The following is a 13,711-nucleotide window of genomic DNA, read 5'->3' on the forward strand; positions in this document are numbered from 1 at the left end:
AGGTTACACATCTATTAAAACAACTAAGCCAGCACTTGATCAGTCCGTCCGCCAGCCCAATCTTGACAGTTTTAAAAGCGTAGCTCCTTCCAGCAATCAGCTACGGACATCTTGCCTTTCCAGAGAAATTGGACGCTCTCCTCAACTAAGCCCAAGTCAAGGCCTCCAAGTAAGTGCTATATATACCAAGGACAGCAAGAAAAACAAGGCTAAGACTGGAGCTAGGTCTGGCGAGGCCAGACCTGATCTGCCAGGGGGAGATCATAAAGCTATACCTAAGGATATTGAGGGCACTGGCTAATTCCCTAAAAAATCATTTGAGATCCATCTTTGAGGGGCCAGGCTCGGCCTGGCACACTAGGCTAGGAAACGCAATCAAAGTACTGATGATCGGAGGGCGCGCACACCGCGACCCAAGATGGCCGCTTGATGCTCGGGCTCCGCGTCGCACTGGGCTTCTTCTGGGCTTCAGAGCGGTTCTAGCACTTCTTTGGGGAAAATGTTGCTGGATTCCTGGCTCGGAGCACAAGCGCTCCCGGGGGATATGTTTCTTCATTTTCATTGACCACTTCAAGAGGAGAATTATGCAGGTGATGTGTATGGTTTACTAGCGGCCCCCATTTTGAATTTCTTCCTACTGCATTTTTTACCTCAGCTGTTTCATTAGACCACTTTGACTGGCTACGCAAATGGTTCTTTTTGCATTTCTTGGTCTTCTGCCCTGGAGGAGCCAGCTCTCACATCTTAAAACAAAGTGTATTCAGAAGATGCTGTCTGTTACCTCCGCAACTATGAAGAAATTAGGTCTTTATTCAAGTGAGTTTAATTGCGGTTTGGCGGCCGCCACCTTACTTTTTTACCTTTTTTCTTCTCATAAGTTTCTCCATGACTCCCCTGGACTCAATTTTTTGAATGATTCCAGCATGTTTTTACTCATTTTATTCACTGTGACACTTATTTTGCCTTGGAAGGTTACTATTTTGAGGATTTTCTCCTATTGAGATACCATACCAATACTCTGTGCGGCGCTCTTCTTCTCGCAGGTGCCTTCTATATCGTTCCATTGGTACAGGCAGACGACTTTAACAACATCGTAGACTTCCAACAAACACTTCTGCCACCTCTGCAACCACTCCATCTACGTTTAATAAATTATCTTGCGTATCTCATTTATCATCTAACAGTGAGTGCCTTGCTTTTGCTGGAAATCCCACCACCATGTCGTCCAAAGGGCCGTTATCCTCCACTACAGGCAAGAGACTTAAGCAAGATCCTCCTTCTCCCCTTAAGTCTGACTCTCTGGTCTCTTTAGACATGGTTAGGAAGGAGTAACGCGCCCATCGTCCATTTATTGAGGAAACCAACTCTTGTTTGCAAATGTTGGACGACAAATGGTCTTCAATGGATTCCCGCATCACGAAGGTGGAACATCAACTTGATGATGTACAAGTTTAATCTACCAAGTTGTTCGCATTGGAGTTGGAGGTCTCGCAGCTGAAAAGAGCATCTGAGGAGTTGAAAAATAGGAATCATCGCAATAATTTACGCATCTACGGACTTCCTGAGGGACTTGAGGGAGATGACCCCGTCACATATTTTACATCCTTTTTACCTCAGCTTTTGGACCTTTCGATTACTACCAAATTGAACATTCAATGTACACATAGATTGGGTCATCGTCTTTCTTCCTCTACTGCGCCTTCTAAACCCCGTGGCATAATTATTCTATTTTTGCAATTTACTGGCTTTTTGCTGGTTCTAAATGCAGCTAAAGCCAAAAAGAATCTTGCCTGGCACGGTACCAAGGTATTTATTTCCCAAGATGTCTCCTCATTGACTGCTAAACGTCATAACGAGTTTCTGGATCTTTTCCCTCCTCTTCGCTCCTTAGGGGCCAGATATGGTTTATTCCATCCGTGTCCCTCCAAAGTCACCTTTCTCAATAAGACTTCTACTTTTGAGGATCCAGCTGACCTTCGCAGATTAATTCACTCTCATTCTGCCACATCAATGGAGACGTCTTCCTCTTCGTCCGGCTCTTGACTTTTGCCATTTTTCCTTGACTGCATTTTCTCATTGAAGTTGTTGTCTTATTTCCTATTTTTTCAATTTCATTGTTGTTTCTAGTTCTGTTTTAATTAACTTATTGTTTCCTTTACAGGTTAATGTATTTTTTCAGACTCTGTCGTTCCCATGTTCCCGCTCCCATTTCTCTTTGTTATATGAATGTCCTGGTGTGCTGTGTTGCCCCATGTTGGGTGTGCTGTTTTCATTGTCCCTTGCCGCCTCTCATTTTTCTCTTGTCATTTTAAGGCATGTAATACAGTCCTCGTTTTGACATGTACTGTCTTCTTTTCTTCTTATTTCTTCTACCCTCCCCCCTTTATTTCTTCTATTCTCTTCTTTCCTTCACTGTTCTTTTACTTATTTATTTAGAACACTTATATTGCGCACAGCTACCTCCAACGGAAGTGTCCTGGCGCATTTTCCCAAGCCACCGATAGACTAACAAACACCCACAACCCAGAAACTAGCATGGCAGTTGGTTCAGTCGAAACAGCCATGTTTTTAGAGCTTTCATAAAAAGAGATTCTGTTTCAATCCCCCTGAGTTCCATCAGCATGGAGTTCCACACTGAGGGTGCGCGCACCAAAAAAGCCCGGCCGCCCATTCGGGCTTTCGAGAATCCCGGGTTTTTAAGGAGATTTTGACTATTGGATCTCAGGGTTCTAGTTTGTGAATATCTCTGGATCCTGAACCTGAGATACTTCGGGCCTATGTCGGGAAGGGCTCTGTGCACCAGAACCATTGATTTTTACAACACTCTTTTCTTCACGGGCAGCCAGTGAAGACTTACCAGATGATGGGCAATGCTGTGTCTTACTGGGATGTTTCTGATAATTCTTGCTGCCGCATTCTGGATAAGTCAAAGTCTGGCGATCAAATAATCAGGAGCCCCGATCAAAAGGCTATTAGCATAGTCCAGACACGATGTAATGATTGCATGTGCCACCGATAGTCGGCACTCCATGGGAAGATAGTGAAGAAATCTACGTAACATTTTGAGTTTCCAAAAACAGCTTGATGATAGTTGCGCCACATGGTCTTTCCCTGACATTTCTATGTCCATTTTAAATCCTAAATTGCGAACTGATTTGACCGGGGTAGGGAGGGGGTTCAGGTCGGTGGGCCACCACAGAACAGGGTGCAATGGGATTTTATTAGTAAAGAAAATGACCTCAGTCTTTTCAGTATTCAGCCTCAGACAATTGTCGGACATCCATGACACAATGTTTAACAAACACTCTTTAAAACAAATCAAGTCCCCACCATCTATTTCTTTAAAGGAGAATAGGAGTTGAGTGTCATCAGCATAGTTGACAACTCTTACCCCGCACTTTTCTACTATTGAGGCTAGCGGGGAGTGATAAACATTAAAAAGAGTAGGACTCAGGACAGATCCGCTTAGTTTCTGAGGCAAAAGGGTGTAATGTCACTTGCTGAGAACGCCCCTCCAGAAAGGTCCGAAACCAGGAAAGGACCAAACCTGAGATGCCCAAGCTTTCTAATCTGTGCAGAAGGATCTTGTGGGACACTGTGTCAAATGCTGCGGAAAGGTCTAACAACACAAGCATTTAATTGAAAAAATTTAATTTAATTTAATTGCGGGTTTATATAGCGCTAGAATCGACTCCCGGAGGAGTATCTCCGCGCTTCGACCACTGGGGAACCCGTCCTGGTTCACCCTGAGAGATGGTCCCTAATGGGTATCTCTGAGGTGCAACCAAGCATCCCCGGCGGTCTGGGGGGGCCGTTGTGAAGATGAGGCAAGCTAATGCCCAGAGTTGCCGAGTGTGGTCCCTGACTGGAGTAGGCACAGAGGCGAAAATTATCGAGCCCGCTGACCCTGGTCCACGACCCTGCCGCGTCGGGAATCGAACCCTGGTCCCGGGCCGTCCTCTGCTTACGGGTCTGCCGCCTCTAACCAGTGAGCCACACCACTCCACATTGCACAGTGTCTCCGATCCACAGATTCCCGAAGTGTCTCAGCGACTTCCAGCAGTGCGATTTCAGTGCTGAAACCCTTTCTGAAACCTGACTGCGTGTCATGCAACAGATTATTTGATTCCAAGAAATCAGAAAGCTGGAGCTGCACTTCTTTCTCCAGGATTTTCGCGGGGGCTGAGAGGAGCGAGATAGGTTGATAGTTTTTTAAGACCAGAGGGTCTGCATTTTCTTTTTTTAGTATTGGTTTCACCAGAGCTTTTTTCCAATCAACCGGATAAATGAATATGTGCTCTTGGCTTCATTTGTTCGCTATTGCATGTTTTGTTCTGTACATATGTTTGATGATTGAAATTTCAGAGTTATTTCATGGAATGTGAAAGGTTGTATTAACCCAATTAAGAGACAGAGAATACAGTCTCATCTTGCTTCTTATAACCCTGATTTGGTACTCTTACAAGAGACTCATCTTACAGAACATGAGGCACTAAAATTAAAACGTGGATGGGTGTGTTCAGTTTTATTCTCTCCTACTTCAAATAAGAAAAATGGTGTTATAATTTTGTGTCATAAAAAACTGAAATGTAAAATTCTTTCGCAAAAAATTGATACGGAAGGGAGATGGTTGATAGCTAAATTAATTATTAATATTTCTTTAACGGTGTTTAATGTTTATGGGCCTACGCACCCGGATTCTTCTTTCTGGCCATTATTTACACACAAATGTATTCAATTTAAAGATGACTATTTTATATTAGGAGGTGATTGCAATCAAGTTGTTGACCCATTTATTGATCGCCAATCTCAGGTTCGCTTCACTCCTCACAAATACCATAAACTTTTTCTTGCTACTATATCCCAATCTCATCTTGTTGACTCTTGGAGACTTTCTCACCCTGATTCACTTGACTTCTCTTTCTTCTCTTCTCCTCACAATTCTCTCTCTCATCTTGACTATATTTTCCTCTCGTAATCTTTGTCTCAAAATCTGTTATCTTCCTCCATTGACCCTATTGTTATCTCTGATCACGCTCTTATTATAACTGATCTTGATTTACTTAAACCACGTCCCAGGTCTTCCTGTTGGCGTTTTAATAATTCTCTTCTTCTTGACCCCTCTTTCTCTTCTTCTTTTATTACTTTTGCCAATGAATTCTTTGATTCAGACAAAGATTCCTCCTCTTCCCCCTACATTTTATGGGACTCTTTTAAAGCCACCGTAAGAGGTTTCATTATAGATTTTGTTTCAAAAAAGGGTTTTCTTCATCAACATAAAGCTACTATTGCACACATTAAATCCTTAGAACATCAGTTTTATACATCTTCGGCAGACTCTGTACTACCAGCCTTGATCCGTGCCAAATAAACATTTCACAAAACTTCCACTGATAATGCTTCTTCTATTCTTCTTCGTAGTAGTGCTTGTTATTATGGAGGCCATAATAAAGTTTCGAAACATTTAGCGAACTATTTGAAAACCCGCAAAGATCGTACCCTGATCGACTCTATATATTCTCCAGCTGGTTCCCTTCTACATAAGGATCAAGGTATTCTAGATTCTTTCAAAATTGTTTTATATGGATCTTTATACCCCAGATTCCCCTTCCTCTAACTCCCTTATGCAATCCTATCTTGATAATCTCCCATCACCTCCTGCATCCCATCTTAATCTTACAGATTTAGACACAGATTTATCTCTAGACGAACTTTCCTCTGCCCTAAAGGTTTTTTAAAAAAAAGGGAAAACTCCTGGGCTGGATAGCTTTTCTGTCGAATTTTATTTACATTTTTCTAAATTATTGCTTCCTAAACTTCTAAATCTCTTTCATTCCTTTTATCTTTCCGGGAAAACAGAGGGTACTTTTCAAGAGCCACCATTTGCCTTATTCATAAGGAGGGTCGAGATCCCATGTTTTGTAAAAATTACCGACCATTTTCTTTGGCCAATATAGACTATAAGCTTTTTGCCAATACACTCGCACTGCGCTTAGATCCCCTTATGCCGCACTTGGTTGGTAAGGAACAGTGTGGTTATGTTAAGGGCAGATTGACCTCGGATAATTCTAGCCTCTTTTTTAATGTCTTGAATAAGGTTCCCTCCCTCTCCGCTTTTCTAGTAGCCATCTCTGTCGATGCTGAAAATGCATTTGATAGAGTAGATTGGTCTTTTATATTTGCGGCCTTCAAGTGGCATGGCTTTGGGCCCAAACTGATTTCCCTTATTTCTTTATTATATTCTGCTCCTAGAGCATCAGTGCTAATCAATGGTTCAGTTTCATCCTATTTTCCCCTTCAAAGAGCGGTCCGTCAAGGTTGTCCTCTTTCCCCCCTTCTCTTAGTTCTTACACTTGAACCTTTCCTGTCTTCTATCCGTAAAAATAATTCTATTTCTGGTTTCTCTTATGGTGATAAACATCTAAAACTTTCTACTTATGCGGACGATGTTTTACTTTTTATTTCTGAACCTGAAACCTCTATTCCGTCTCCATTACATGAGTTCACTTCTTTCTCCCCCGTTTCTGGATATAAGATTACTTTGGATAAAACAGGAATTCTCCCTCTCACCAACTCATGTTTTTCTCCACTGGTTTTACTTGGAATGGATACAAAATCAAATATTTTGGTATGTGGTTCTATAACTCCATTGCATCTATTATTAAGTTAAATATGTCCGCGACCCTATCTCGGATTGATAAATTACATTCCTCTTGGAATCCTCATTTCCTTTCTTGGTGGGGCCATTTAGATTCAATCAAGATGATGAATACCTCTATTTTGATTTAAGCCCTCTCTATGCTCCCTATACATATTCCTGTTTGTCATTTTAAACAAATTGACTCTTGTCTTTCTAAATTTCTTTGGAAAAACAAAAAGGCCAGATTTTATTTTTCCTCTCTTCGCAAGGGAAAATCTAATGGAGGTGTTAATATTCCTGATTTCTGTCTTTATCATAAATCATTCTGTCTTCGCCAAGCTTCAAAGTGGCTACTCTCTGAACCTTCCCCCTTCCCTCCCCTTTGGCTTTCCATTGAATGTTCCTTGTTATTGCCTTTCTCTTTTCAAGAAATCCTCACTTTCTCTGCAAAAACCTCTTCTACTTCTCTCCCCTTGTTTAAGCATACTTGTCCCTTATTAAAACCTCTCATCTCTCCAATTGGTATGTCCATAGAATCATTTTTAGAATCCTCTACTTGGCATAACTCCCTTATTACTCTCAATAATAGAACTATATTCTGGAAGACCTGGAAACTGAAAGGCATAATTTGGGACAAACATATTTTTGATGACATATCTCCTCACTAATTTCTCCAATTTCACTTTCCTCGTTCTTTCTTACAAAAATGTTTTACTTTAATGACGGTCATCCTTGATGTTTTTAATTGTCTTCCTTCAGATTCTTCCCATGTTGTTCCAAATTCTCTTTTGCAAATCCTTCTTTTAATGCTCAAAGCCTCTCTTGTCTATAAATATTTTTCTGCTCCCAGCCCAGATCGTCCAAAGAATAAATTGGAACTCTGGAGGGAATCTGACCTGGGATGTGAATGGTCCATTCTCTTTTGGTACAAACTTTGGTCCCGTTCTCTCAAAATCTCTTGTTCTGCTTCTCTCACTCAATCAATGTTAGTTCTTTATCACAAACTCTACCTTACTCTTACTCCTATTTCTCTAGCTCGTTTTTCTCTTTCTAATGATACAAATTGCTAGTCTTGTTACTCCTCGAATGCTGATCTCATACATCTTCTTTTCCTCTGCCCTTCAGTTTCTATTTTTTGGGAACAAATTTGGTCCTACATCTCTCTTATATTTAATATCTCTATTCCCTATTCTATTCCTCTCCTTTTTTCTGTTAGTTTATCGGATTCTTTGTATCTTTCCCCACATGAACAGGGACCATTTGACCTTCTGCTTGCTTTAGCTTTCCAACATTTAACTGGAAAACACTCACAAAACTCTCTTTTCAACATTGCTGGGACAGCCTCTGTCATTCTCATCGACTTGATATTGCTTTTGCCTCCTCCTGTAGACCAGTATTTAGTAGGGATCTCTTTTGGTTGCCTCTTACTACTTCTTTAGATAATATAGCTCTACAGCACAATAATCGTTCAAATGTTGAACATTTCAAACCTACTTGAAGGTTTATTTCTCTGTTTTTTTATTCTTATATTTTTGTTGGTTTATCATATATATTGAATTGTTAGGTTTGTTATCTTTCACATTTTCTTGTATTATGCACTAATTTGCTTACCTTACTTTACGTACCTTATTCTTTTATAAATATTTCATTCTCTCCCTCTTCATTTACCCCTTCCTCCCCCTCCCCTTTTTCTTCCCTTCCCCTTTCTCTTTTCCTCTGAAAACTTTAAAATAGCTTTCTCTTCTTTTTTTGAATACCAGATATTTTGTTGTTATACTTCATATTTTTCAGTTTTTCTTTTTCTTAACTGTATTACTGGTCTGCTGTAATTTACACATTTGCAAATAAAGCTTTTAAACTTCAAAGTACGGAAGATCGAGGAAGAAAGTATTCCGTGGCTGGACATCCCCTGAATGCTTGGAAGAGAGCTGTTAACAAACAAGTATGCAAAATTTCCTTTGACCTAGACCTTAAATCTCTCCACCAAAGCTCTCATCTAGGTCCGCTGAATAATTCCTATACTGCAAGAAAAGCTCAACCCTACCTAAGTGAGGCCCTCACTACACAGGCCCAAAAATCTTATTCATGAGGCTGACCACGCGTGGGATAGCGGATTTCAGTCCTGCAAGGGCCCGAAGAGGGGAATCCATAATATGTAGGCTGTGCCCCTACAAGAGGGAATCTGGGCTGCATCTTTTATGCTGCTGTCTCAACCTCAACAATGAACGTCAGCCACGTCAACGCCCGATCTGCATCAATAAGGGTATAAAGTCATGCAGCAAAGCATCAGCCTTGTGTTTTTCAACCACTAATACAACGGCTCTAGCGATACTACCGGAATTTATCCATCAAATCAGGATAGCCTTAAAAGAAGCAAACGAAAGTAGCAAAATCCCGGGGCAGGGTATGGTAAACTCCGCAGATGAAAGCTGATGGGATCACCCAACGATGCATTAATGACAGTGACCATCTTGAATCCCCCCCATTGAGAATTTCCCTTCGAGAGACACTTAGTGTGCCACAGTGGGTAGCTCAAGAGCTCCGTAACGTAGATCATCTTCAGGGCACAAATGGGGGCTTCAAGAACATGTCCATAAATGCTGGGGAAAGGCAGATTACGTGGAACTCGGGGAGGGGTGTCAAATTTTACCTAACAGAAATTTGAAATCTCTGTTTTTAGCTTTTATATATTGATTGTTTTTACTGTAAGGATTTTAATACCGTTAATAATAAAGTATAACACCTTCCTCCCTCTCCCTGGAGATTGACTCCAACAAACATTACACAAAACTGTGAACTCTGTGAACCTGGATCAGGGTATTTCCAATTAGAAAGAAATATTAATCAGTCAGAATTGTCAGTCAAAACATTCCTCAATTAATGTTTCAAATAAAATAGACAAGCAAATAGGACAAAACCCCTTCCGATAAACATAGTAATGAGTTTACGTACACCTTCGTACTCCAGCTTGGTGAGGAAATCATAATGCTCTTTCCTGAACACCAGCAACCGGCTTCGTCCAGTGATCGGGCTTTCTTCCAAGTGAGTGAAATAAAAGAGAATAAAAACAACTCCAAGTGCGCCCAGGCTCGCAAGCAATTTCCATTTGTTTCTTCGAATGTTCTCTTTGAACAGATCCTGTTTGTTGGGTGGCAGGGCTTTCCACCATTTTCTAAAACTCCTGCGAACAAAAGATACAATTAGAACGGTATACAGACATAATATCAACAACAAAAATATCGAGGTAGTTAAATATCGAGATTAAAATATCGAGTAGACAGCATATAGATAATACAGAATATAGGGCCAGATGTAGGTAAGTAACATTTACCGAATCTTAATTACCGAAAATTACCGAATTTTACCGATTCGGTAATTAAGATTCGGTAAATGTGAGGGGGTGGTATGTAGGGAATCCAGATGTTCCCTTTTACCGAATCGGTAAAATTCGGTATTTACCGATTCGGTAAATACCGAATCGGTAAAGCCTATTGATTCCTATGGGCTTCAAAGCCCATAGAAATCAATAGGCTTTACCGATTCGGTATTTACCGAATCGGTAAATACCGAATTTCACAAGGGTGCAGGGGGTGTCACTTTGACACCCCCTGGCACCCCCTAAACAGGATTGGGTGCCATGTGGCAGGCATACAAGCCCTAGGGGCAGGTCTGCCTGTCATATGGCACAGGTGTGCATGCACACATGTGCATGCACACCAGAATCGGTATTTTACCATCAAATAGTATTTGATGGTAAAATACCGATTCTGTAATGCTTGTTGGACTCAGAAGAGTCCCACCTACATATCAATTTTACCGAATCGGAAAAAATACCGATTCGGTATTTTACAGAATCGGTAAATTTACCGATCGGTAAATTTACCGATTCTGTAAAATACAGGGCCCTACATCTCAAATTGCATTTACCGGTCGGTAACGGCCGAATTCGGCCGTTACCGACCGGTAAATGCCTACCTACATCTGGCCCATAGTCACTTCTCTTGCTGAATTCCATGGGGTCTCAATTCATGAGATTTGTAGAGCTGTCACCCGGTCCTCTGATTCTACCATCATCAAACATTGAATCATGTGGTTGATTAAGATGTTAATTTTGCTGTTGGAGTTCTGAAGTCAGTTCTGGACAAAGTTCTTGATTTAATATTCAAATTTGTGTTCTCGACATAATTGACTCAAGTCATGGGTGTGTATTCTAATTATGTGCTCTGTTTTCGTTATTTCAAAGGCATTTTAATTTGGTACATCTCAAAGCGTTATTACAGGGATGAAGGACGTAGAGGTAATGCTCGGATTACTTACCGATAATCTTCATTACTCTCAGGGCCCGATGTAGGTAAATCCCATTTACCGATTTTGAAATACCGAATCCTACCGATTCGGTATTTCAAAATCGGTAAATGGTATGTAGGTCCCAACATCTGGATTCGATACCGAATCCTTAGCAATTCTTTAATTACCGATTCGGTAAATACCGAATCGGTAATGCCCATTCATTCCTATGGGCTTTGAAGCCCATAGGAATGATTAGGCATTACCGATTCGGTATTTACCGAATCGGTAATTAAAGAATTCACAAGGGTGCAGGGGGTGTCACTTTGACACCCTCTGGCACCCCCAAAACAGGCACAGGTGCCATGTGGCAGGCATACCTGCCCTAAGGGCAGGTCTGCCTGTCACATGACATAGGTGTGCATGCACACATGTGCATGCACACCGGAATCGGTATTTTACCATGGATTTGTATTCCATGGTAAAATACCGAATCTGTAAGCCATGTGCAGAAGGTACATTGCCTACCTACATTGCATTTTCGGTAATTTTACCGAATCGGTAAATATTACCGAATCGGTAATTATTTTACTGATCCGGTACATATTACCGAATCGGTAAATTTACCGATTCGGTAATGATACCAATTCGGTAAATTTACCGAAAATGTGCCCCTACATCTCAATAGCCCTTTACCGATCGGAAACGGCCGAAAATTGGTATTTTCGGCCGATTCCGATCGGTAAAGGGCTACCTACATCGGGCCCATAGACTACAAAAATATCGAATAGAAGGGCAATAATATCGAATCAAAAATATAGAATGGACAGAATATCGAATGGACAGAATATAGACAACAGAAATACCGAGGGACAGAATATAGACAACAAGAATATCGAGGGACAGAATATAGACAAAAAAAATATAGATGGATAGAATATAGACAACAAAAATATCGAATTTTAGGTAAGCAAGTCAATTTATGGTATTTAATTTTTGCGTAATGTAATTCTGGAGTGGGTTGTGGGTTTATAGGGGAATAGGGTGGGAAGTAATTTAATTATAATTAATGAAATATTTTAATTTATTGGTATTTATGTACAATTAATTGGCAATTAATTAAAATATATTTGGTAATTAATTTTTATTAATTGATTACATGATAATTATGTGAATTTTATTTATTTATTTTCTGGAGCAGGTTGTAGGTTTACAGGGGAATAGGGTGGGAAGTAATTATAATTAATTAAATATAATAATGTATTTGTATTTATTTACAATTATTTGGTAATTATTTTTTAATTGGCAATTAATTAAAATATAATTGGTAATTAATTTGTTATAATTGTGTTAATGTTATTTATTTATTTTCTGGAGTGGGTTGTGGGTTTATAAGGGAATAGGGTGGGAAGTAATTTAATTATAATTAATTAAATACATTTTTTTATTGGTATTTATTTAGAATTAATTGTAATTTAATTTTTAATTGGTAATTAATTAAATTTCAATTGGTAATTAATTTTTTATTAATTGATTAATTGATAATTATGTTAATTTTATGTATTTAATTTTTGTAGTGGGTTTATAGGGGAATTGGGTGGGAAGTCATTCAATTGTAATTAATAAAATTTAATAATATATAAATTGGTATTTATTTTGAATTAATTGTTAATTATTTTTAAATGTTTTAATCATTTATTGTTATTTGTAAATATTTTGTATTAATAGGTAATTATTTTTTAGTAATTAAATTAATTTTATTATTTTAAATTGAATAATTATTATAATATCTTAAATTGGGAATTAATTTTAATTAATTTGTAATTGGTATTAATATTTAATTCATTTTTAAATATATATGAAGTATTTACTTTCCCTACTGTTGCACTCACTGGAGTGGGAATAGTAATTTTTTCCCCTACGCTATCCAACGCTTACCCCTGTTGCACTCCTTGGAGTGGGAATAGTAATTTTTACTCATACGCTATCCAACGCTTTTCCTACTGTTGCACTCTCTGGAGTGGGAATAGTAATTTTTACCCCTACGCTAGCCAACGTTTACCCTACTGTTGCATTCTCTGGAGTGGGGATAGTAATTTTTACCCTCTTGCTATCCAACGCTTCCCCTACTGTTGCACTCACTGGAGTGGGAATAGTAATTTTTACTCCTACGCTATCCAACGATTTCCCTACTGTTGCACTCATTGGAGTGGGAATAGTAATTTTTACCCCTACGCTATCCAACGCTTTCCCTACTGTTGCACTCTCTGGAGTGGGAATAGTAATTTTTACCCCTACGCTGTCCAATGCTTTCCTTACTGTTGCACTCACTGGAGTGGAAATAGAAATGTTTACCCCTACGCTATCCAACGCTTACCCTACTGTTGCACTTTCTGGAGTGGTAATAGTAATTTAACCCTCCCGCTATCTTATGGTTAATATATTGTATATTTTTTTAAATACTATGTTTATGTTTATATATATATTCACTGAAAAAAGCCCTGGGTTATAGACCATATATAGTTAGGAATTAGCATTTACAAAACCTTATTTTACTCACACAAAACCATTGAAATTCCATATATAGTTAGTTGCACTAACTATATATCGCGCACCCGCAATCCACTGCTGATGATGTCACATATTACATCATTCATGACATGGTCAGTGACATCACTGATGACATCACTGATGACATCATCCAGTGACTGTATGTTTCTGTAAAATTAAAATATGTCTTACATATTGAACAATGAGTGGATGTATAAGTGTCTGGATGAAGGA

General features: G+C 39.3%; 1 protein-coding gene across 1 annotated transcript in view; it reads right to left on the reverse strand.

Moving 5' to 3' along the window:
- The window catches only part of OMA1 (OMA1 zinc metallopeptidase), a 661,753-nt gene that overhangs the window by 482,471 nt on the left and 165,571 nt on the right, over window positions 1–13,711 (reverse strand). The window contains exon 3 of the mRNA XM_086952966.1: window positions 9,593–9,821. Coding sequence (XP_086809092.1) covers window positions 9,593–9,821 — 229 coding nt within the window. The remainder of the gene's footprint in view (window positions 1–9,592; window positions 9,822–13,711) is intronic.

Source organism: Lissotriton vulgaris, chromosome 1_1 (genome assembly GCF_964263255.1).
Source record: "Lissotriton vulgaris chromosome 1_1, aLisVul1.2, whole genome shotgun sequence".
Taxonomy (NCBI): Eukaryota; Metazoa; Chordata; class Amphibia; order Caudata; family Salamandridae; genus Lissotriton; species Lissotriton vulgaris.